The following is a 26,326-nucleotide window of genomic DNA, read 5'->3' as shown; positions in this document are numbered from 1 at the left end:
CAGGATGAGTTATTATTAACAACTTATAACTGATGACAATTTGAGCAAATTTATGTTTGAAGGGCGTATCAAGCTAGTAGCCCTTCAACGGTACCGGTAATTAGTAGCCAAGAAGTAGCTCTCATTTTGAACAACATTGGTGATAATCACAAAAACAAAGTAGGGGGAGAGCAAACTGCACTACCCTTCTTGTCCACCAGGCAACAGTAACAAAAAACAAAGCGGAGCTACAAATAAGACAACCGCAGCCAGAATCACAGTGGATCGTGCATTCAAATAAGGGCAAGTGGAAATTCTTGTGACCACACAAAACAATGACAGCCACCTGGCAAAAATGAGTCTACAGTATACTCATCTTTATATTGATTTACTCTTCATCTTGGTAGGGCAGTTGATCAAAGATTCCCATTTTCAGTGCCATCCCGAGTGTCCATAATCGCTAATCTTTGAGGCAGCATTTTGTATTTATATTCATCCATCCATCCATCCATCCATCCATCGAGCTGTCTTAAGGCAGTAGGCGGGGGCCATCCTGAACCGGTTGCCAGCCTATCGCAGGGCACCCACAGAGGCAAACAACTATCCGCGCTCACACTCACACCGAGGGACTATTTAGAGTGTTCAATCAGCCTTTTTGGAATGTGGGAGGAAACCGGAATACCTGGAGAAAACCCACGCAGACCCGGAACATGCAAATTCCACACACGGAGGCCGGAGCTGGAACTGAACCTGGTACCTCTGCACCTTGAGGTCAACATGCTAACCACTGGTCCACCGGGCTGCCCCAACTCGCTTTATTCATAATAAGCTGAGCCCCCCCCCCCCCATAAAAAAAATACATACTGTATATATATATTTTTTTATGCATTGAAACGAGACGAGTCATTGGATAAATGCTGTTTTTGTCCCGCCCATCGGACGCTCAGCGTCTCTGGGAGTCTATTGCCAGTGGCCGTTTATGGGCTGGCTTTTCTGCATGATGATTGGATGATCTGTCTGAGGCTGAATCTCTTTTTTATTGACGGTGAAATGAGCCAATCACTGATGTTTTGGTGGGTTGCATCCGCGGGAGCATTTTTCAATTCTCATTCTGTTCTGAGATGAACTGGAGAATTCTTCTAATCATTCTAGCGACACTCTCTTTGTTGAAAACGAGTAGCGACAAATTCATCTTTTATTTCTGGTGGGTTTTATTGTAGTTGCTGTAGTTATAGGACACTAGTTAAGTCCCTGGAAAAGAAGCCTTGTTGGTATGACAGGGTCATAGATCATTTTCTTGAAAAGGAACGGAGAGTAGAATTCACATATAAATAAACGGACACATTTTATCATGTAGGCCGAAATTGAGCTTCCCCTCCTTGACAGACCAGCATCCGCTACTGGTACACACACATTTGACAATAAAGTTGGACTTGAGTGGACTTGACTTGAAATGTCCAGAATCATTCATTTATGTCAGCATATGCTGTATGTAAGAGACTTACCTCCCTGGCAAATGCTGTATTCCTCGGGGCAAGGTTTGTCACCCATGTCTTTCATGCATCATTTGCTTTTCGATATGTTGTACTGTACACTTATTTATACACTTGCATGGCCATTTATAATGTTAAAAACCCTTATGTCATGCCAGCTGTTTGATAACTCCTCTTCTGTTTTCCTTCCACTTGGGTCACATATCCATTTTCTGATCGTATTGCAGATGTTAGGATTTCAGCGTGCACATGATTCAGACATTTAATGAAAAGTTGTTCATGTAAATCAAAGCAGAATCTCATCTAGCGCAATTTATTCCAACATGTGTTTACAGTAGCTTTGTTTATGCATGTATTTCTTTTGGAGTAGTCTTTTCATATATCACCTCATGGCATTCTGAAGAGTGAGTAATATCTCACACGATTGTAATATTAAACAAATTGTGTTAAATATGAACAATTAAGCAAATAAGCCCCTTGAAATGCTCTACAATGGGACCGCAGTCTATTTTGGGGTCCAAGTCGCTCACGTTTCTGTTTCGGCTTTGAGCAGTCTCACCTACGCTAGCAGGAAGAGCAGCATAGATCAAAAAGTGGCACACATTGAGACGCTCTTCACTCTTGAGGCTTTCACAAGGAAAACAACATTTGAAAAATCAGGCTCATCTAAATTAAAAAAAAAAAAAAAATTGGAGAGGCAAACCAAAAGAGGTACATGTGTAATGTGTACAATATGCCACATAGCTTCTCAGTAGCTGTAAACATCAGCAAAGTAAAGGGAGGAATGCCAGTCACACACAGGGAACATCAACATTAGCTTGTAAACATTTGGATACGCAGACCTACACACAGGCACACAGAGTAGTGTTCCAGTCAGTCTCCAACCTTTCACTCAGACGCACATGCACGAAAGCCGGGTTACAGTACCCCCAAAATGTTACGCATTCAGAGAGCGTTACTACACCGCTGGCCTTCCTTGTCAAGTGGGAAGTTGGAGCAGAACATGCTCAGACTGTTTCTCGGCAGACCTCCTCCTCCATCTGCCTCGATGTTATGCTTGACATTGACATGTCTCCAAATCAGATCAATTTCGCTCGCTATTTTAAGGAGCGTTCAGATTATTCAAAACTTGCAAGGAACAGCACATCGGTGGGAGGGGTGGATGGGGGGTGGGGGGTAATGGAATGGCTGCACATCGAGGCGCCCGGTATGTTATGACGCCGACAACTGAGTGACTCACTGAATATTGTACAAGATAATTCGATCTTGTTCATTCAAACATATTTTTTTTTTCCTTTGTGCTCCTGTCCCCTTTTCTTGGTGTGATGTGATTCCTGTCTCTGTTCCACATTTGTCAGGCTGCTACCTCTCTGTTTCCAAGTTAAGGCCATGGGGAGGGCTGGAGACCGGCAGACCTTGATCTTGACGAGAGGACGATCTGAACACGTGAGAGAGGCAAGTGGCCACGCACGAGTTTGGGGAGGGAGATGAGGCAGATGAAGCCCTTTGAAGGACTGTTGGGGTTGTAGTCAGTCTATTTGAGCAGATAACTGTTATAAGGTCTCTGGCAGAAAGGAAGGTCTGACGATGAGCCACTTTTTTAATGATTTGGTTGCTTCATTTCGAGTAGGTATCTTCCTAGGGAAAGATTCAAGACATACATATTGGTTTGATTGCTTCTTCCGATTTGGTTGCACCTGCGTCCAGATAACCACGGCGTGACCTTTAGCCCTCCTAAGAACAGAGAGAAAAGGGTCCTAAAGTGTGTAACGGGTAACAGGTAAACATGTCAAAATACACATCAAAGCAAATCATTTCACAAGGTAAACTGAGCAACATAGTGAAGAATCAGAAACACTTTTGTAACACAGCGTTTTTATTTTCTTTTTTTTTTGTGTGTGTGCTGGATTTCATAGACAAATCACCATTATCCTATCAAATGTTTATGTATGAACCCCAATTCCACCGATGCTACTACATACACAATGCCACTGACACATTTTCATCAGAAGACGGCGGCCCGGTATGCAGTGGTTAGCACGTCGGCTTCGCAGTGCAGAGGTACCGGGTTCGATTCCAGCTCCGGCCTCCCTGTGTGGAGTTTGCATGTTCTCCCCGGGCCTGCGTGGGTTTTCTCCGGGTGCTCCGGTTTCCTCCCACATTCCAAAAAATATGCATGGCAGGCTGATTGAACACTCTAAATTGTCCCTAGGTGTGAGTGTGAGTGCGAATGGTTGTTCGTTTCTGTGTGCCCTGCGATTGGCTGGCAACCGATTCAGGGTGTCCCCCGCCTACTGCCCGAAGACAGCTGGGATAGGCTCCTGCACCCCCCGCGACCCTAGTGAGGATCAAGCGGTTAGGAAGATGATGATGATGATGATGACCTGAAGCTATCTGGAGGGCTGCAGCTGTCACATATTTTGGTATTCGGATGCCCTACTGAAAATTCTATCAAATATTTGCAGGTTGCTGTTTCCAATTGGGGCGGCCCGGTAGCCAAGTGGTTAGCACGTCGGCTTCACAGTGCAGAGGTACCGGGTTCGATTCCAGCTCCGGCCTCCCTGTGTGGAGTTTGCATGTTCTCCCCGGGCCTACGTGGGTTTTCTCCGGGTGCTCCGGTTTCCTCCCACATTCCAAAAACATGCATGGCAGGCTGATTGGACACTCTAAATTGTCCCTAGTTGTGAGTGTGAGTGCGAATGGTTGTTCGTTTCTGTGTGCCCTGCGATTGGCTGGCAACCGATTCAGGGTGTCCCCCCGCCTACTGCCCGAAGACAGCTGGGATAGGCTCCAGCACCCCCCGCGACCCTAGTGGGGATCAAGCGGCTGGGAAGATGGATAAAGTTGTTAGCACACAATTGTCTGCGTATTAATGAACGTGATAATTTGACGGCCAAGCTTCACTTTGTGCGGCTGCGCTCGTTTGTCACCGTTGATATGATGACGATGAAAACTAGCAGTTTGATTCGCCGCTCGCAGCCACAGCGACGCATTATTTTCACTCGAGCCACTGGGAAAAGCGGCGTGTTATCGAACATAAATCGCAATTCTTACCCTTTTTGGGCTATGTGACGCATGATTTTTAAAAAAAAAATATCCGGAACACCACATGATGCGGCCATAACGAGATCTCATTCAGAGATTTGCGTCACAAATTACCTGTAGGTGCAATCCGGAACTGTAAGAAGCTATGTTCATTTCTCCTGAGTTACTTCAGTACAGTGTTAATATTACATTTACAGCAGACGAAAGTAACCTTGACGTAAGATGCCAAGTTTGCCGATGCTATTCGCAGACTTTAGCTTTAGCCATAGGCCCGATGTGTCTTGGTTGTACACTCGGGGCCGAATTCACAAAGAATGAACCGCGGACGCTTAAACTGCAGTTCATTTGCACTGGCAGTTTGCTCGTCTTAACGTCATGAAGGATATTGCGTGAATGATATACTGTTCCGCGACACGCCCACCAAATTTGACAACTGAATGCAGTTTGCACCCGTTGCCCCCGATTGCCACATATGGCAAATTATAAATGCCGATTTTGTACTCAGACCACCGGGGGCAGTGTAACGGCAGTTTGGAAGCAAAATATCAAATTATCGGAATGCAGCTTAGGGTCCTGACGAAGGAGGTGCAAACGGGACTGTCAGAAAATTGTGAGCAATCATCACCAAAATTCACTTGCACCTCACTACTCACGGCCATAAAACAGCCGATTCAATATTTTGGAGTTCATCGACAAAAACAATATTATCCTCTGTCGTGAGCGCCTCAGGCGGAATTGATTGATTCATTCATTTAATTCATTCATTCGTTCAATGTCCATAAAATCCAAAATATTTGGTGCGATCATTTTAATAATTTCAGATATTAATATGCGCATCCGTAGGGATGTGAATGTGAAAATTCATAACGATTGGTTGTCGTTGTCTGACACTAACCAACGTTGCGCTTTAACACAGGAACCGTTTTAGACCGTGCCTGCGCGAAGCCATTCCTCAGAACTCCAGGCATGACATCACAGCTTCCCTTTCTACATATTCCCTCACGAGCACGCCCGGCATCAGCGGCGCCCTTGTGGGCACACGCAAAGTTTAATTTCATCATGCAGAGGGAATGCAGACAGAAACTTGGGTGACATTCTCAACAGCATATGGGACCGGGCCGAAACGAATGGCCATCTTTTTTGACACCAAATGATGTTGTTGAGGGCTGGTACATACAGTACGTAATTTAGGACATGTCCCGTAGGATACCTGTCGGTGTGTCCCCTCACATTTTTCAGCCGTCGCAGGTCACAGTACATCCAAGATGCGAGAGACTTTCACAGTGAAGCCCGAATGTTAGACTAGCATTCTATAGATTTGCTTCCCTCAAGCTATATGTGGCTATTAGCGCTGGAGTTTGTTTATCAATTAGGCTCATTTGCATAGAGGTGAGCAATTTCTCCGCCAAATCTATGCATATTACCTCAATTAAATACTCGCAAATACCGCCTGCGCACTGAGACATATTCTGCTTGGCATCGCAGCTAGTGCAGCACTTTACCATCTGCGCATGCTTTGTGAATTCGACACTATCTGTCTGCTCCATTTTGACCGGTCAGCGCCACGCAATATTTTCGTGAATTTGGCCCTCAATGTCGCGTTTGCAATCGCAGTACGCATGTGTGCCTCACCTTGAACAATATTGTCAGCGGGCTTGTGGTCAGTCAGTCAGACGGGTGTTCCGGGCAGGACCGATTGATCTCAAACCACGAGTCTATACAGCTGCAAACACATGACCACACATGCACAAACCACATAATTCCGTGAAATGATGGCTCGACAGCATTCCTTTTCAAATGGTGGTGCGGGTTTCGATTCCAGGAAGGGCGCTTGTGACCTCAGGAAACATGTTTTTTTTCTTTGCCGTGCTAAAATAATGACTAACTACACATCCATTCCAGTAGGTGGCGGTGGCACGCTCATTGTCAGAGAGTGCGCGAGGAGTATAAGATCCTCTGCAGAGGTGTACGGGTAACAATTTTATAGTCAAATGATCTTATTTATTGTTATGGCGATGATCGAGAAATCTACGAACAAAATGATATCATGTTTAAATTTTCATTTAATTTGGGCAAGTCTAGACGCTTGGGTGCTTATTCAGCACCCCCAAATGCCTGTGCGCAAAGGTGTCGGCCGTTTGGACGGAGGGCTTTTTGAAGTCCACAGTAATCGTGTTTAGCAAGGGGGCGAACAGATGGAAGAAGGCCACACTCGGTCACGAAGTGGGAGTAAAAAAATTAGGAACGAATTGTTGGAGAACATCAAAAGACGGTTTGGGAATGGGTGTCACGCTCAGGCGGACATTTGTCATCTGCGAAGTGCTGCGACTTGCTTATTCATATGAGGGACTCTGAATGTGATCACAGAGCAACTGGCCGTCGTTCGCTCTTGGAGATCCGCACACGCCGATCAGAAAGACAAGCTTCCCTGTGTGTCGAGTCATTTGTTAAACTTTGTCCGGGTAAAAACTCTGACAGGCGGAGAGCTGAGCTGGGCGGGGTGCAGTCGCAGTTTTATTAATAGTTTGGCCAGGGTGTGTGACCTGTACTCTAGAGCAATTTATGTGTGAAATTATTAACACGGCGGCCCGGTAGTCCAGTGGTTAGCACGTCGGCTTCACAGTGCAGAGGTACCGGGTTCGATTCCAGCTCCGGCCTCCCTGTGTGGAGTTTGCATGTTCTCCCCGGGCCTGCGTGGGTTTTCTCCGGGTGCTCCGGTTTCCTCCCACATTCCAAAAAACATGCATGGCAGGCTGATTGGACGCTCTAAATTGTCCCTAGGTGTGAGTGTGAGTGCGGATGGTTGTTCGTTTCTGTGTGCCCTGCGATTGGCTGGCAACCGATTCAGGGTGTCCCCCGCCTACTGCCCGAAGACAGCTGGGATAGGCTCCAGCAACCCCCGCGACCCTAGTGAGGATTAAGCGGTTAGGAAGATGAATGAATGAATGAATGAATGAATGAATTATTAACACATTATGATATGATTTCACATTATTTTCACATTAAACCACAAGAGAGCGCTCTGGGCCTGTGTTGATAAGTCAACGATGAGTCTGATGTAAGAGACGTCGGAGAGAAAGCGCCACATCGCTGGAGTTGGTGGATTTGTTTAAAACTGACACAGAGGATTAAGATTTCATTGGATTTAGTGACACTGATGGTTTGGGAAACATGTTTTTTTTTTCTGCTAAAGTCATCTGAATAACTCCTAATATGTTACGTGAACATACCAGGCACATTCTCAGTTTGTTGTTTATGCGTCATGTAACGTTCGCATATCATACACGTATTCAGCCTGTTGTTCTCTCGTTTTATTTGCTTTTCAAGATGACATGTATGTTCTTGGTGTTGGATTTGATCAAATACGTTCCCCCCCCCCAAAAATGCGACTTGTACTCCCGTGCGACTTCGTGTTTTTTTCTTCTTTATTATGCATTTTATGGCTGGTGCCACCTATACTGCGGAGCGACTTAATAATCTGGAAAATACGGTAGCGATTCACCAAAGGGTTGCAACAACACTCTATTATGTTATATAACCTTACTAGAATTTTAGTTTGAGTCATAAATAAGTATATTTATCGGCTTCCCCACACTGCTACATCGCTTGATGTTAGAACATACTGTACTTACAGAAGGACAGTGAAAAACATCAAAGTCACTGGAGCTCAGGGGCCACAGCCTAAATTGATGTCAAGTGGTCCGGACTAGTAAAAATCAAAGCATAATAGAGAATAATAACAATAGTTCTCTTTGCATCACCTTTTGTGGTAGATACAGAGGCACGGCAGTCTGGCTATGGTGTCTCCTTGCTGCAGTTCTTCAAGACAGATCACACACTCGCCGGCATCCTTCGCCAACACATCATCTGAGGTGGCAAGCATACACAAACAGATCAAAGTTGGTATAAGCACGCCGAAAGCAAACACTTTTAACTTGACACATACTAGAGTGAGCCGTTTGGAGATAAAGCTGGGCGCTTAAAACATGTGTGTCTGTTACCATGCAGAACAATAATTTACTCATAATAAAGAATAACAAGTTAGAATAAAATCAGGTGTTCTAAAAAACTCAAGTTTTCAGTTTTTTGTTTTTGTTTTAATCTCAGAGAGGGCAAGAATTGGCCAACCACACTTAAGTGGACAGAAGTAAAACTCTTTTTTGGTCCATTTAGAGATTTACATAATACTAGCTGGTTCGCCGCCCTCCGGGCGGCTCATCAGCTAGTTCCTTGCGGAAGGCTGGTAAGGTGGGCCTTCGGCCCACAAAAGTGTTGTTGCTTGGTTCAACTTTTTGTTCATCTTCATTGCTTATCGCGAAAATAAAGAGATGTTTAGCTCTACTAAATAACTAACAATTTCATTGCAATGCTTGTGGGTAGACAACATTTTTTCGCTAAGATACCCGCGCGATTGTAGTGAGCCACTGCCTGAGCGGCGCAGTGGCGGCGCGCAGCGGCGCGGTGAAGTAGGTACGTTTTGAAAAGGGACAGACGGAAGGACAGACCGCGTGCGGGACGACGCGCAATATATATATATATATATATATATATATATATATATATATATATATATATATATATATCATACCATATAAATTCCTATTCAAAGGTTGTCAGATCAACAGAAGGTGTTTGCAGTGTACAAGGCAGAATATGGGGCAGATAAGGACAGACTATGATCAGCACTAAGACACAGGAGACATCTGCTCTGAGTGCAAATCAGTTTAGTTGCTCTCATCAACCTGCTCTCCTTCTCTTCCCATTTTCGATTGTTCATGGTAGCTCTCCCTTAGCGTCTCTCATTGCCCTAAAAACACCTCATTGATATTGGAGGAGCGCATCTATAAGCAGCAGGCCCTTTCTCTCGTTTACATTACTGGAGCGTGCCAATCAAAATAGGAAAACGGAGATTAATCCACGACCCCAGACCAAACGCTATCGATCAACTCAACTGACATTTCATATTCAATTGAAGATGCTTGTTACACTTACCTTGGAAAACATTCTCCTCAGAAAGATCAAATCAAAACCACAGCGAAAAAAACAGCCAACATTGTTGTGTGGTCCCAAATTGCTCCTTTAACTCGAGCAGATAAGAGTGAATCGCCTTCAGTTAATGTCACCTGACTCCAAAGATTTTTAATCTTTGTAAGATGTAATGGTAAATGTAAAATGTCTGTCATGTATCTTGCAGCCACATTAATCCATTAACTAACTGGGTCATTGCAGTACTGTCATACAAAGGATAACATTCTGCACTCAAATAAATACAGGCTACAGTCCTACTTTGTCAGATATCAAAATAAATCATAGAATATGTGAAAGCTTGAATGTGCAAATCATAACTTGGAGGATGGTATGTTAAGGATCCAAGTAAGAGGTTTCTCATCAGTGCATGCGAGGCAAAAATAGCATTTTGCTCCTCGTTAAAACACATTGAAAGGAAAACTGAGACACAACCACCGAGACAACCGTATTCTTTGGCATTCGACTCGGCATGACAGATTTGTTCTTGATTTTACTGCTTGGTGCTTTCTACCGCCTTTATTACCGATTTGTCTTACTGTTTATTGTGCATGTTAAATTGCTCCATGTACAGCACTTTGTATGCAGCGATGGCTGTTTGAGAGTGCTCGAGAAATACTGTTGACTTAATTTGACTTGACTTGTAATGTACATTTATTCATTCAGCCAATTTGTATGCGCGCTCCTTTTTTTTTTTTTAAGTATGGCCGAGGTATCGGATCAGGACTCGGTTTCAGTCCCTTACTAAAAAATGACAATTATTATCAGCTATTGCGAAAATTGCTATATGCAGATGTGTAAATAAGCAGTGGTACCTTAGAACATGAGTAGCCTATGGGCTGCCGTAATTGACATTAATTAAATAAATTGCACTGGGCATAAATTAAATCTGGATCCTGTTTGTTTGACTATCGAATCAACGATGCCGATGTGCTCCGATGTTTTATTTGAATTTCAGACCCGAGAGTCGCTTTGGCTTTCTCACGTGCATTTATTTAGAGACAGTGTTCTCAACGTGCATCTCTCGTAATAGTCCTTATGTTGACTAGTCACGTCATACATTTGCAGCTGCGGAATTTGGTGAGCATCATCTGTGCCCCAAAGCTCAGAGACAACATTTGTGTATCCACATGTTTGTTTGGATGGCAAACATTCTGGGGTACATAGATTTAACGGGATGCGGTAGGTCTGGTCTGATCACTGTATTTAGCCACTGCCATGTGAAAAGTGGATGCCAATCCTAATGAGTCTGCAAACTGGAGGTCATGCACAACCTCTATGTCAGGGGTGTCCAAACATTTTGCAAAGAGGGAGATATTTTATGAGGTGAAAATCTGTGGTGGGCAGAGCATTCACCTTCCAGTTATTTACATTTTTCACGGCATTCATTCCCAGTCATCAGCTGGTCATGGTTTCCATGTTTCTTCTGGTAATGGCTCTTAAGATTCTTTTGAAAGCAGCCAGAGTCTGAGTCTCTTAGCAAATTCGGCAGAAATGTGCCAATTTCCACTTTGTACTGGAAGGACCGTCCCGTCTATCATCGTTTCTTTTCTTCGCGACAGTCTCCATTTTAGAAATAGGCCGGGAAAGGTCACACAAGGGTCATGCAGCGAGAGGTACGTTGGGAAATTCACACTGACGACTGTGAGAGTGGTGTGTTCAGCGAGGCAGAGCTCGCTTAGAGTTATTTCCCAACGCACCGAGTGGCCATGATTTTGCTGCCATCACGGCGAAATATAAAATAGCATTTTTGTATGTATGTATTTTCTACTGAGCTGACAGGCCACAAATGATTAAGTTAATGCCAGAGGCTTCGGCCCGATAGAACTTTGAACACGTGCCACTATTGGGCCGGACTTTGGACATGTTTCTCTCTGTTGCTAAAATTCAGAAAAATCTATATGATATCCATGTGATGAAGTGAAGTAATTAATATATGAGAGAAGGAGAAGTGTTTGCAGTTCTGTCACCACAGATCAGACCTATCGCTTCGAGACGGAGAGCCTCAACCGTCCTGTTTCATAAGCATGCACCACGAGACATAGTTTGGCCTAATTAGGGATGTTAGCTGACGAGCGGGGAGCTAGTACATCCCAGACTGGCTGCAAGTCAATCGCGGCGCGCATATTACAGAGACAACCATAGTTCTGCTTATGTGTAATTTAGAGTCGTTCTTTCAACTTCTTCACATATTTGGGGGAAGTGGAAAGAAGCTGGAGAACACCTAAAAGGGCCTGTAGCGGAAGCTCAAGATACATAATAAACCTCTTTGGATAGCCAGAATGCTCCGAAGTTATCATGTGAAGTTTTCCTGGCCAAATATATGGATTGTCAGAGCACACTTCAATGCAGATGTTTCGTCATTCTGGTGTACCGTATTGGCCCGATTATAAGACGGTGTTTTTTGCATTGAAATAAGACTGAAAACGTGGGGCTCGTCTTATATTTGGGGTCTAGACATTATACCCATTCACGACGCTAGATGACGCCAGATATCATTCAAGTCAAGTCAAGTCAACGGTATTTATAGAGCACTTTCAAACAGCCACCGCTGCATACAAAGTGCTCTACATGGAGCGATTTAACATACACAATAAACAGTAAGAAAACAAACAGGTAGAATAAAGTGCGGTAGAAAGCACCAAGCAGTAAAATCAAGAACAAATCTAAGTCATGCTGCGTCGAACGCCAAAGAATACAAGTGAGTTCATTCATTCATTCATTGAAGCGAATGCTGAGCTTGACTCCCCAGGCCAAAGTGAACCCCTGCCACGAAGAAGAAAAATAAAAAATAGCGGTAAGAAAGAGAAGAGAAGAAAATAATAGAAAAGATAACAGAAAATGGAGAAACGTAGTTACAATCTGGAGAAAAGTGGGTCGAAGATCGGCCAGGTTAGCTAGCAGCTGAGGAGAAGTTATGATGTAATTAAAATTTCAAAAACCAGAAGCCATTCAATTACGAATGTGATTGGGCTTTAGTTTACATATTTAGATGTTCAGATATTAAGATTTGAATGAGGCAAAATAACATGCTTTTTCTCTCGAATATATTGTTATAATTATGTGTTTCAGATGTTCTGTCATTATTTCCTGTACAAAAAATAATCGTCTTATAATCAGGGTCGTCTTATATTCGGGCATATTGTGACAAATACAGTACATAGTTCCATTTTAAAATGGTAACACGTTGCATACTAACACACACCGTAGGTTAGAATGTCAATGCCGCTGGATCATGGCAGATGTGGAGATGACAAGCGCGTAAGATGTAACTGCTCAACAGGGCTGGGAGCGTTACAATGATGCTCGCTGCTGCTCCATTTCCATCACCTCGGTTTGCGTGTGCACAGAGCAAAGTCACACTTTTGCTGATGCCTCTCAAGTCATTAGAGTGGCTACTTCATTTTTGAAATATATGAAAATGCACATGTGGAATCTCGATTTGTCTCAGTCCTGTGCTGCCTGCTCATCCACATCCATCGTACTTTGTTCGGACTTTCAGGCTGCCATCCAGCACCTTCACATCAATTTAAGTTAAAACAACACACAGTGGTTTTCAGCACTGCGTTCGCTCATTTTGAAGCTTGTCCTCATCAGACCGAGGCCGCACATGCAAGCCTTTCTTTCCTCTCCTTGGCGGATTTCTACATTTTGCTAGAATGAGAATCCCGCCCACTCATTGCTGCCCGTATGAGTGGTTATATTTAGTGGAGAGGCCTTAAAATGTCATCATGCAAAGTCAAAGCCCAAAAAAGATCTGGCGGACACTTCACGTGTTCTCTCATCTGTGGCCACCAGCCTCCGATTTCCCTTTCTGACTGCCTATCAGCAATTCAAATAACATTGAAAATACTAACTCGAAGGATATAAAAAATATAAAAAGTCAAAGTAAATTTGTAATGATAATCCAATGAATAGAAATTCACATTGTGTATCGCAGGGATTTCAATGACCACTGCTTTACAGTATTTGTTTTGCAAACCACAAAGAGGGTCAGAACACACACATGCTAGCATGCAGCGAGAGAGGAGCGTATAAACAGTGTTGCACCTCTTTGAGCTAGGGTTTGGGGTCAATTACTTGGCCAAGGTCACACAGACGATAGTCAGGAAGCAGACTTGCATCCTCGTATCAGTTCCGGTTCCAAAGCCAACATTTGTACAGATGAGCTGCAGCTGCCCGAAATGTAGGGGGGTTTAATCGGCTATCAGATATATTTTCATTTGAAAGCACAAATTAAGATTAAGATTAAGATATCCTTGATTTGTCCCGCAATGGGGAAATTACAATCAGAATTCAGAAAGGAAAAACACTGGGTAGGGAGAGGGAAAAAAAATAAAATTGATTTGTTTGTCAAATCGTCAAATATTGATTTCGTAATACAATCAGTAATGCTTGCTGATCAGTAATGATCATGTGGTTCAATCTCGACAGGTAGTCTGGGTTTACTTCCGCCTCTCTAATAGATTGTCCCTGTAGTGAGATTGTCTTGATGTCTTTATACATTCTATTATTTCATGCCGACCAGCAAAGGGTGTAGTTTGCCTTTTGCTCTGTCAGCTGGGATTGGCTGCAGCTCCAGTGAAACTGAACTGGGTGGCTAAAAAGGGTCATCAGGAGAGCAACGACCCTACGCAGCCAATCACAGCACTGTCTGTACTTGCGCATGTGTTCTCCTCATACACGCTACATAAAAACAGTGCGGCGGAGATAAGTGACGCTAATGCTAAACCTTGAATGTGGCGGAAAGAGCGGGCAGTGAAAAAATAAAAATGAACTGTGATTCTTTTAAATTGGTATGGCTGTCGGAGTATGTGCAAATAAAAGAACAAGCGGTGAAACTGGGTGAGATCTTTTCTTTTTCAAGGGAGAAAGGTCTGCTCTGTAAAATATGCAGCGAAGTTAAAGTTGTTAACAAATTTTCCGATGGAAAAATATACACTAAATGGAAGCTGGACTACCTCAAGCGACTGATCAATAATCAATTGTCAATAGCCATTCCAGTGCTGTGTTTACACTCCCTCTTTTAGACTCCGGGCTCAACAAGTAACCACTCCCAGGGCGTAACTCCTCGTCATCATGCTACCAAGGCTGTATTTTGGAATTGGCCCCACATTCGATGGGTGAGCAGTGGCTGATTTGTATGAGACAGGACCACCCCTCATAACCGACTGATTTCAGCCAGGATGGTAAAAGTGTACAGTATATAATGTGAATATTAATTGTGTTGTAATTCTTGAGCTTCAGGGTAGTATGAGTATAGCATGTCACAGGTATACAGTAATCCCTCGTTTATAGCGGTTAATGGGGACCAAAACCACCCACGATAAACGAAAATCCGCGATGTAGAGACCAATTAACATATACATGTTAAATTCATTCATTCATTCATCTTCCGTGCCCTTGATCCTCACTAGGGTCGCGGGGGGTGCTGGAGCCTATCCCAGCTGTCTTCGGGCAGTAGGCGGGGGACACCCTGAATCGGTTGCCAGCCAATCGCAGGGCACACAGAAACGAACAACCATTCGCTCACACCCAGGGACAATTTAGAGTGTTCAATCAGCCTGCCACGCATGTTTTTGGAATGTGGGAGGAAACCGGAGCACCCGGAGAAAACCCACGCTGGCCCGGGGAGAACATGCAAACTCCACACAGGGAGGCCGGAGCTGGAATCGAACCCCCGGTACCTCTGCACTGTGAAGCCGACGTGCTAACCACTGGACTACCGGGCCGCCACATGTTAAATTGTTTTTTCTTTTTGAATCAGAATCAGAATCAGAATCATCTTTATTGGCCAAGTATGTAGAACACACAAGGAATTTGTCTCCAGTATAACACGCTGCATTAGTATCATCGTAAACAACAAAATCATTGAACCATTTTAGAGTAACCAGTAGTTTTGTAGTACCATTTTGTAGTACAAGAAGAGTGATGACGTCAGTGACTGTTTAAGGAGTTAATGGCTAGAGGGAAGAAGCTGTTTAAGTGTCTACTGGATTTGGTACATCAAGTCACACAACAGCAAGCCACATAGAGCAACATATACAGTACTGTACTTCATGTACTGTATCTGGATTTTTTTTTTTAATGAATGTTTGAAAAAATCCACGATTCACTGCAGCTGCAATAAACGAACCGCGAAATAGCGAGGGATCACTGTATTTGTAAGGCACAAAAGTGTAATTATTGGAAAAATTGGAAAAAAACAAACAAAAATGTACATAACATGCCTCTTTTAAGCTTCATTTTTGTCCCACGTTTATTTTGTCCATCTACTCACAGTTTTATGAATACATGTAAATCAGTCATTTTGCCAATTAAAACGAACAACAAAAATGAATAATAATTATAAAGGGCTGAAGTGAGGCTCACCGTTATATGAGAGTCGGGGCTTGCTCAGACACATGATGAAGTGAACTTCCATTTCAGTGGACGCCACAGATTTGGAGCACACAGGACACTTGAATCCTAAAAGAATAAGTCAAAGAAAAGATTTGTGTCAAGCAATATTGATTAAAATAAGATGGAGGAAGGAAGCAATTTTTAGGACGAAACAATGTGTTTGTGTCTGTTGGAAACACTTTGGATTTCGCAAGAAAGGATATTAACTTGACAAGACGGTTGCCCTGTGTTACGGCCCACCACTTATTAAATTGTTGTTGTGTTCTGGGTCTGTGTGCGCGTGTGTGTGTGTGTGTGTGTATGTGCACACGTGTGCGGGAAGTCTCCATGAGCTCCTCCCTGATTGTTGGCCCTCGTCCCCAAACTCAACCAACCAATCGGTGCAGGGGAGAGTGGCCTAATTGGTAATTGGTATCCCGAGTGCAACCAGCAGCACAAACACTTCTCTAACAAGCTCAGCAACGCTGGTTGCACAGATCATTTTGCTATTCGTGTCACACAGTGTAGAGCCAATTTTTTGCCTTTGCTTGCGGGGCTTTTCTACCTCTCACATTCTAAGAATCATGCACGGTCAGTTAATTGAAAACTCTAAAGAGGTGTGAATTTGTTTGTTTATATGTGGCCTGCAATTGGCTGGCGATCACCAAACCTTAGTTGGTTCGAGCTCACCTCAAACCCGTATGAAGCCAAGAAGTGTCAAAAAACGTCTGGATGTTGTTATTTACTACATAGGTTTTGTCCTTCAAACGGGGCTCTCCAACTCTCACTGGAGCGTTTCGCAGCCGAGTGTGAAGCGGTTGGGATGAAAATCAGCACCTCCAAATCTGAAACCATGGTCCTCAGTCGGAAAAGGGTGGAGTGCCCCCTCCGGGTCGGGGAGGAGATCTTACCCCAAGTGGAGGAGTTCAAGTATCTTGGAGTCTTGTTCACGAGTGGGGGTAGGAGGGAGCGGGAGATCGACAGGCGGATCGGTGCAGCGTCTGCTGTGATGCGGACGTTGTATCGGTCTGTCGTGGTGAAGAAGGAGCTGAGCCAAAGGGCGAAGCTCTCAATTTACCGGTCGATCTACGTCCCAACCCTCACCTATGGTCACGAGCTATTGGTCGTGACCGAAAGAACGAGATCCCGGATACAAGCGGCTGAAATGAGTTTTCTCCGCAGGGTGTCCGGGCTCTCCCTTAGAGATGAGGTGAGAAGCTCGGTCATCCGGGAGGGGCTCAGAGTCGAGCCGCTTCTCCTCCACATTGAGAGGAGCCAGATGAGGTGGCTTGGGCATCTGATTCGGATGCCTCCTGAGCGCCTCCCCGGTGAGGTGTTCCGGTCATGTCCCACCGGGAGGAGACCCCGAGGAAGACCCAGGACACGCTGGAGAGACGATTTCACCCAGCTGGCCTGGGAACGTCTCGGGATCCCCCGGGGAGAGCTGGAAGAAGTAGCTAGGGAGAGGGAAGTCTGGGCTTCCCTGCTAAAGCTGTTGCCCCCGCGACCCGGCCCCGGATAAGCGGTAGATGATGGATGGATGGATAGATGGATGGATGGATGGATGGAGGTTTTGTTGTGATTGCACATGTTCACGTTGGATATAATTTGGGTGTCCTCAACCCTTTCAGGGACAGCGGTTACTACAGTGGACAGCTTATCATGTTATCCGGTTACAGGGTGCATGACAGTGTCAATACAAAAAGATGTCTTTTGTCTCAGTCGAATCCAAATAGATTCATATCGTTATGGAAAAGCACTCTTCAAATTGTGTGTCCGATTTAACTTTTGTATCGTATCGGATGACTTCAAATTCATTTAGTGGAATAACCAAACATGAGTATGAGCGAGTCGGCGTGCCCACCAAATGCTCCTAACCAAAGTGGGACGTGGCCTGGAAACTCCCATGTATTCACAACCAAGACTGCGCACACACAGATACACATAAAACCATCACTCAGGAATGCCCTCCAGAGCTGAAAAGTCGTCAGGCTTAACACCCGTCTGCAGCCATGACCAAAAACGGCATTCCTGAAGAATGTTGCTTTGATTATATCATCCATCCCTTACAACTTATGCACGCCTCGCCAAAAAAACTCTCATTACCTTCCTGGAACGACCAGTCGTTTCCATGGGAACAGGACAGAACAAGAGAAAAGGAAAATAGACTGAAGCGAGACAGGGGAAGTTGAGACGATGGATGCCGAGTGTGTGGAAAGGAGAGCTTACAGTAACAGAACAGAAGCATATTTGTTATGTGTCAAATAGGTGATGAGACTTTCGATGGTTATAAGCTGTTGGGTAAGAAAGGTAGAACATGAAGAAGGGAAGGTCACGATCATCTCGTTTGGAGATGACATGGCTTGTATTTTGGATTTGCGAGTACATTCTGACACCGTCAGGGTTGAAATTAGGTCATTGGAATTGAATTCATTCAACGCTACAGTCATTCTCCAAGGAGCACAGCGGACTCGGTAAACAACAACTACTCAGGCAAAGCAGCAATCAAAGTGGAGCTTCACACACGGCTGCTGTGCGGGTCCACTGAGAATCCACAGTTAAAAATGAGGCGTTAACCCTTAGGTCCTTCGAAACAAAAAACCCCTAAGTTACGCGGTTCACAATTTTGGAAATGATGTATATTGTGTTATAAAAACATTCTTTTTTTTTATTTCAAACACTCAAAATGTTCAGAGGCATCTGTGCTATCCATACATATATAGTTTTTATTAGTTCTTTGGGATTTTTTATTATTTATTTTTTGCAAAAGGGAAAAAAAATTGTGTTGGGAGGTCCCAACCAAGCCCGACTAACAATCCCGACCGGACGTGTGCATGTAAAATGCATCGGTTTGAAGCCTCCTGCAAAAAGGCAAACTCATTTGCGATCCTCTGACGCCACCTAAAGTTGCAAAATTGGAACGACCTCAACCCAACAATGTGGCATGCTTACGTCTGTCCGAGCGAAAACAAAGCGATTGAAGTAAAAATCGCGTGAAATGCATGTTTACACATTAGGTCCATCCATCCATCCATCATCTACCGCTTATCCGGGGCCGGGTCGCGGGGGCAACAGCTTTAGCAGGGAAGCCCAGACTTCCCTCTCCCTAGCTACTTCTTCCAGCTCTCCCCGGGGGATCCCGAGTCGTTCCCAGGCAAGCTGGGTGACATAGTCTCTCCAGCGTGTCCTGGGTCTTCCTCGGGGTCTCCTCCCGGTGGGACATGACCGGAACACCTCACCGGGGAGGCGCTCAGGAGGCATCCGAATCAGATGCCCAAGCCACCTCATCTGGCTCCTCTCGATGTGGAGGAGAAGCGGCTCGACTCTGAGCCCCTCCCGGATGACTGAGCTTCTCACCTTATCTCTAAGGGAGAGCCCGGACACCCTGCGGAGAAAACTCATTTCAGCCGCTTGTATCCGGAACAGTCACCTAAATTGCAGACTTAAGAATATACTTTCTAGGATTGTGTCATTGGCAAGCCAGATAATTGGAACGAAAAGGCGAGGACAGTTCTCTCAGATCACCGTCAGCCAGTTTGAGCCTTTTAACTCTCAGAGAGGCGAAAGAGTGCCAAATTCTTTGGCCCCTGTGCTATTAATATTCTTAACTCTGCCAGGACAAGAGCTGCTCTTAATAATTAATGGTCAATGTTATGAAGTATCCAATTTCATTTACTGTATGTGCATTTTATTGTAAATTTTCTTTCTCATCATTTTACTTTATTTTATGATTATTACTGTGTTTTATGAGGCGAAGACATAGGACCACTTCCTGGTGGACAATAATGATTTATTCTATTCTAACCTAAAAGCACTTTGCACACTATTTTCGATTTTGTGCTGTGATAATTGATTTTCATTACATTTAATATCAATAAAATCCAAAATATTGCGCCATTTCAAGGTCAACTGTCTCCTGGTTGACCTTGAAATGCCTTGGGATCACATCAGAAAAGTATCTGGGGAGAGGGAAGTCTGGGCTTTCCTGATAAAGCTGCTGCCCCCTGAAGATGGATCTGTGATGAATAAATAATTGTCTGTCTTTTGTACCTTCTCAATGTCTTTTGACCCCACATGCTCTCTTCTCTCCAGTGTGTGTGTGTTTTGAGTAAAATGAAATGCAGTTACGAGGAAACGTGTAAACAGTGTGTATTGGATTGGATTGAATTGGATAAACTTTATTGTCAAATGTACTGTATGTGTAACATACAGCACAGATGAGATTTGTTCATGTTGTGGTCACGAAACAAATATGCAATCCTCAAATCTTTTGTAGCCACTTCTGCAATCCGTCCTCCTTCCCCTCGATGGAATTCGGCAGCTTTTTTTTTTAATGTAAAATATGTGCATGTCTTGTCCTCAAATGCCTGCTCGGTGCCTTCACAGCTAAGCGATACCACGGAGAAGATAGGGAGACATCGTAAGTATGCAGATGCATCTCATACATGTGTATGAGAGAAGCATGAAGAAAAAAAAACATTTTAGGGCTGACCTACAGTGGATTTGTGAATCCCACACCCAAACTGCAAAGAACCTCAGACAGTATGTTTATTTTGTCTTCCTGAAGCCCTCTAGTGTGTGATCCCATTCGTTTTTGCTGAAAGCAATGCAGTGCAATACAATATCTGTGTGTCCCACATACATACATTAGTGCCATTGCCTTTTATCGGTGTGTGGCATTGCAGTGTGTGTCAGGAAAGATGGGTGACGAGATATTTCGGAGCAGATTTCAGACTCGCTAGTATTATCGCAGACTTCTACGGACGACCGTTATGTCAGATATGAAGGATTCTTTTAGGTGTCAGATATGTCATCAGGCTTAATTCCTAAAACGGTTATTGTTTGAGAAATGTTTTTTTAAAAAAACAGAACCTTGCCAAGATCACTCCGAGAATGAAAACCGCTGCCAAAGCAAATATGAATCGAATTTTTCATTTCCCCCACTCTAATGACGTCTTTCTTTTGGACAGCTGTAGCTCCATCCATCCATCCATCCATCCATTTTGTGAACCGCTTAATCCTCACAAGGGTCGCGGGGGGTGCTGGAGCCTATCCCAGCTGTCTTCGGGCAGTAGGCGGGGGACACCCTGAATCGGTTGCCAGCCAATCGCAGGGCACACAGAGACGAACAACCATCCACGCTCACATTCACACCTAGGGACAATTTAGAGCGTCCAATCAGCCTACCATGCATGTTTTTGGAATGTGGGAGGAAACCGGAGCACCCGGAGAAAACCCACGCAGGCCCGGGGAGAACATGCAAACTCCACACAGGGAGGCCGGAGCTGGAATCGAACCCGGTACCTCTGCACTGCGAAGCCGACGTGCTAACCACTGCACTACCGGGCCGCCGCAGCTGTAGCTCATACATAAGAATTTGCGCTCTGGAGCCAGTGGGTTACGGGTTTGAGTCCAGCTGCGGACAAAATGTAAGCTAGTGTTGAGGTGCCCTTGAGCAAGGCACCATTTTCAGGGATCCTAAACACGCTTGGATGAGCTTCCATGGCTCTGACTCACTGTTCACCCAGCATAAATTTCAAAATGGCCATTTCGACCACTTCTCATAATTCACGTAGCTCTGCCTCCGACCGACTGAATGTTGAGAGTGTCATTTTTGATGTTCAATAAAGTGTTAGTGAAACATCAGTGCAATGTCATACGACAGTGCATCAGTAAGGCTTCCGATAACAAGAAGAAAATAAAGGAAAGGAAAGAAGATGTCGCTTCGAATCCATATATGGGCAGCTCAAACGTTTGAATTAAGCCACACCTCGAACTGCGCTTTGCAGTCAAGGCTGCTCTTCTTTTGGACACACATACTGTATTTCTTTATGCTGTTGCTGCTTATCTCCGTTCCTGTCAGTAGACACATTCCTAAGTAATGTCATGGGCTTGTTTCTTTGAATATTGCTTTGGAGACTTTTATTAATATTCCTGATACTTCCACAGTACTTGTTTGTCTCACAAATCCGGACAGTGGGTAGAAATGTAATTAAATTGTCAAAGTTGTTTTAATGTTACGCACTTTACTTTTACCTGAGTATTTTTGGTAAGAGTCTTTTACTCCATGACTGAAGGCGTCATCATTACGCTAGTTTCTGTTTTGTTTTTGTTTTTTTTGTATCTGTCAATTCATTATTACTCATGCAATCTATGTGTTTGGGTTTGCCAGAGAAAATTCATCATCTCATTCTGTTTCATCAATTCACTAGCTATGTTTTGACTCCATTTGACCACAACCAAACTGAGCCAGGCGGTCTTTGCGGCGCCACCCGGAAGCAAAGTTTTCCAAGTGACAAATGTGTGTGAAGCACAGCAGAAAGTATGAAGGGAACAAGGTCGGTGCGTCACCGATGTTGAACAAGAGAGCCTGGTTCTGAATTTTTATTTGGAGTAATCTCCGTGATGTTTGAAGTGGAAAGCAGTTCTGTATGGACCTTTCTGGTTTTTTTTACACCCAATGCAACTCAAACTGCATTGGGGGCACAGTCATACAGAAGAAGGAAAGGGCCTTCCACAAGATCTTTGACATCATTCAAACATGTTCAGAGCACAAATGACAAGAGGTGCTACGACAGTTCTACATGGCAGTCATCGAATCAATCCTGTGTTCTTCCATCACGGTTTGGTTTGGGGCCGCCACAAAAAAGGACAAAATCCGACTTCAACGGACAGTTAGGACGGCGGAGAAAATCGTTGGCACCGCCCTACCCACTCTTGAGGACTTGCACACTGCAAGAATCAAGACAAGGGCACGGAAAATCCTCCTGGATCCCCCGCACCCTGCCCACCACCTTTTTCAGCCACTCCCCTCAGGCAGACGCTACAGATCCATGCGCACCAAATCCAGTAGACACTTAAACAGCTTCTTCCCTCTAGCCATTAACTCCTTAAACAGTCACTGACATAGTCACTCTTCTTGCACCACAAAATGGTACTACAAAACTACTGGTTACTCTAAAATGGTTCATTTAAGGTTCAATGATTTTGTTGTTTACGATGATACTAGTGCAGCGTGTTATACCAGAGACAAATTCCTTGTGTGTTCTACATACTTGGCCAATAAAGATGATTCTGACAAGGAGTCTAAATACAGTGTTTTGTTCAGTGCCCTGCTACTCCTCAACGTGAGTCTAATCCCCTTTTTAAAGACGATGATGCTCAATAAGTTTATACTGCAAGAGCGAAGTCTATTAATCTTCAGGCACACTCTTGAAATCGAAGCAATATTTCCATTTAGCCCTGACAATGCAACCACCCCCCCCCCTCCCCTCCAGGAAATTCATTGATCTGCAGGAGTTGTATTTGTTATAATTATTCTTTATAGTGAATACAACATTATTTTATTTAGTCATGTAAAGTGTATTATGAGTGGCCCGGTGGTCGACTGGTTAGCGCGTTGGCTCACAGTGAGGAGGTGTAAGGTTTCACTCCTACGCCGGCCTTCCTGTGTGGAGTTGGCATGTTCTCCCCGGGCCTGCGTGGGTTTTCTCCGGGTACTCCGGTTTCCTCCCACATTCCAAAAACATGCATGGCAATTTGATGGAACACTCGAAATTGTCCCAAGGTGTGAGTGTGAGCACGGATGGTTATTTATCTCCGTGTGCCTTGCGATTGGCTGGCAAACAGTTCAAGGTGTACCCTTCCTACTGCCTGAAGAAATCTGGGATAGGCTGCAGCACACCCCACAATCCTTGTGAGGATATGCGGATCAGAAAATGGATGGATGGATGGATGTTATGAATATTATATCTTTTTGTGAGTGTACACTGCACCCTGAGGATGCTATCAGTGTCACTTTCACAAAAAAAAGTATAAATAAAATTAAATTTAAAAAACAGGTCACTTTTAACTTTTGGCGAATGACCTGCATAACCGGATGTGTGTTAGTGGTTAGCAGTCTGCAATTGCAGCTTGCGGTCAGAGTTAGTGAAATGGATCTATTTTTCTATTCTTCAAGAGGTGACACCTCTTTGAAATTGTTGCGATTTCAACACCTAACAATCACAATAGTAATTATTATAGGATAAGCGGTGCAGAGAATGGATGGATTCTAACTACAGAAGGTCTTTTTGAACAAACTCCTGACTTCCTCTCATACAGCTGTCACACTTATAAGATCAGTGGCCGGGCAAAGGCAAAACAACTGAGCCGCTGACACCCAAGTTGTTATTCCCCTGCTGTGCACGGCTGGGGCTTCAATAACGAGAGCCTGGGGGGCGGGGGGGGGGGTGTTAGCTGTGGCTGCTGATGTGTGCCTCCCTTGTGGATTTCTGCACGTCCATTGTACATGCACCGGAGTAGCCGAAACCACCATTTGTGTTTATACCTGAGCTTGAAATGCCAAGTTGCACCCTGAAATGTTTTATGATGAATGAGGTCAGCTGCAGATGAGCCAAAAATCCTCACCCTGCTCCTTCCCTTTCATACCATCCTTCCACGTCTCACTATTTTCCATCTTCTCCCGTTTCTGCCCCCTCCCTCTTTGGACTCTCATTGTTGAGCTAATTGACTCAGCCAGATTTAGCAACAGATGTATTAGTGTCATTGTACACGTGCAGTGCAACACATGCTTTTGAGAGAGACCCCCGCATGCAATGTTAACTTCAACACAACCCATTCCAAACACTGACCGGCCCGAACATTATGACTGCTTGTAAGTAGATCCAATATAAGGACAAGAATTTTGCTTTTTGCATTCGGTATACCGATGCCCAGACAGCTTGGCATTGCTTAAGGATAAGCTTATTCATGAGGGTATGCATTACAGTATTTTGCAAGTTGTTGATATAGTGGTTACCCAAAGCCAAATAGAAAGAATTAGCCCCAACTCTACAACGATATACTGATAAACATTGTTGAATCATTAACTCCGGACATGTCCGGAGGGACTGAGCAAAGTCTTTTCCATATATAGTACCCATGTTCACCTTAGCACATGATTGTATACGAATACATTTGCAGAGACGCAAAGCGAAATGTATCGCAGCGCTCCAATTACAAGTCATTTTCATTTCAGTATTGCAAACCGTGGACAAGACTAACCTGTCAAGTGCATTAATGCTTTGGCTGCCGGCCGCCCGCCCCGTTTGTCTACTGGAAGGGGCGTGATGGGGTTGCAACGCGCTACAATGAACGGCTGATGGCTCTCATGTGTGAAAGTGTTCCGACTGCTCTTACCGCTGTGCGTACTGAACCAGCGGGGAGCGATGTGAAGGGGCAAGGTGTCAGCCAGCGACCCCCGGGACCCCAGATAAAGCACCCCGTCTGTGTGATGCCGTCCACCGCCACTGTCCTGATAGTCGCTTCCGTGAGAGGCGGCGGGTGTGCTCCCTGACCCTCCTCCGGCTCGATCCGAGCCCGTGCCTCTGGGGGTGTAAAAGCCGAAAGGCACCGCGGGGGATTGCTCGATGCCCATCGCGGCCACGGAGCTCACCGAGCGGCTCCGCAGGCCCATGGTGCCGTTTGATCGGTAGTGGCCGAAGTGGGCCGATGGTGGGACCGCGCTGTCATCCGTAGAAACGCCGGGAAAAGCACCCCGGGACCGCCCCGTCGTGCTCTGCTTCCCCCCCATCCAACAAAAGGGGGGGTTGTTGGTCGAAGCGGGAGGGGGCTCGGCTCGATCCGCAAAGGGTCGAGGGAGCCGTAACAGGCTGTCGCCCCCTCCTCTCGCTCCTGTCTGTCTGCCGGCCGGCCGGCCCGCCCGTCCGTCCGTCTGTCTACCCTGTGGCGCCTGTGTGCGTCCGGCTCCGCAGGCACGTCAGCTATGACTCCGTGCAGACGCAACAGCTCGTTTCCCCCGCTGAGCGGATCATCGGCCAGCCCGGGCGTCTGGATCTGGCTCTCCCACGGACAAGCCCCGACAGCACCGACAGACGGCTGGCACGCCAAATGACGCAGATATCCCAGGATGACACACGCACGCACACACGGGCACGCATACAACGTCCCCCTCGCCGATCCAGGTGATAAACGAGGTTGCGCCTCAGTAGGAGGGACGCGGCAGTCGAGCAGCAGCAGCAGCGGCGGCGGCGGCGGCGGCGCCGCAATGTTCGCTCCGCCGCTCCCGTCTCATCTCGACTCAGGAATCGTGACAACTGTTGCTGTCTGTCTGGTTGTCGCGGCACGGCAATATGTCCGCGATGGCGTTTTATTTTTTTTTTTCTCCAACTAAGCTGCTGTACTGGAAATCGGGGTGGCTGACCCCCCCCCCCCCGGCCCCCTTCCCACCCCACCCCCCAGATCCTCTCGTGAATCTTCGCCTCGGCCCGCCAGACAATGGAAGCAAGCGCTCAGTGCGCAAACTCCGATAATAAATATAGACAGGCCTATACATGGGACTGTCCTAGATGCCCCCCCCCCCCAAAAAAAAGCCTTACTTGAAGTTATTTTAAACCAACAGT

The 26,326-nt window shown here is 45.2% G+C and overlaps 1 protein-coding gene across 2 annotated transcripts; it reads right to left on the bottom strand.

Annotated features, from left to right (window-relative positions):
* Window positions 1-1,720: 1,720 nt before the first annotated feature.
* On the bottom strand, window positions 1,721-26,252 carry znrf1 (zinc and ring finger 1). 2 transcript variants are annotated; one of them, XM_052062204.1, is made up of 6 exons: window positions 26,154-26,252; window positions 25,104-26,122; window positions 15,915-16,010; window positions 8,279-8,384; window positions 6,150-6,240; window positions 1,721-3,206 (listed from the first exon to the last, which is right to left on the bottom strand). In XM_052062204.1, exons 2-5 carry the CDS (start codon window positions 25,495-25,497, stop codon window positions 6,183-6,185), a joined length of 654 nt encoding a protein of 217 aa, XP_051918164.1. In that variant the 5' UTR covers window positions 25,498-26,122; window positions 26,154-26,252; the 3' UTR covers window positions 1,721-3,206; window positions 6,150-6,182. The 2 variants fall into 2 exon arrangements, with proteins under 2 accessions (XP_051918164.1, XP_051918165.1); XM_052062205.1 differs by lacking the exon at window positions 26,154-26,252 and having other exon boundaries at window positions 25,104-26,128.
* Between the last annotated feature and the right edge of the window lie 74 nt (window positions 26,253-26,326).

This window comes from Hippocampus zosterae, chromosome 3, assembly GCF_025434085.1.
Source record: "Hippocampus zosterae strain Florida chromosome 3, ASM2543408v3, whole genome shotgun sequence".
Classification (NCBI taxonomy): Eukaryota; Metazoa; Chordata; class Actinopteri; order Syngnathiformes; family Syngnathidae; genus Hippocampus; species Hippocampus zosterae.
The sequence above is the reverse complement of the archived record's forward strand: the minus strand, read 5'-3'. Positions and strand labels throughout refer to the sequence as shown.

Excerpts from the sequence above, each read along its gene's own strand:
- znrf1 (XM_052062204.1), bottom strand. The coding sequence starts at position 25,497 with ATGGGGGGGAAGCAGAGCACGACGGGGCGGTCCCGGGGTGCTTTTCCC. Across the intron at positions 8,385-15,914 it reads GCCCCGACTCTCATATAACG|ATGATGTGTTGGCGAAGGAT; the intron begins GTGAGCCTCACT and ends TTGCCACCTCAG. Across the intron at positions 6,241-8,278 it reads CTCTGTATCTACCACAAAAG|CTGTATAGACTCGTGGTTTG; the intron begins GTGATGCAAAGA and ends ATGTGTTTGCAG.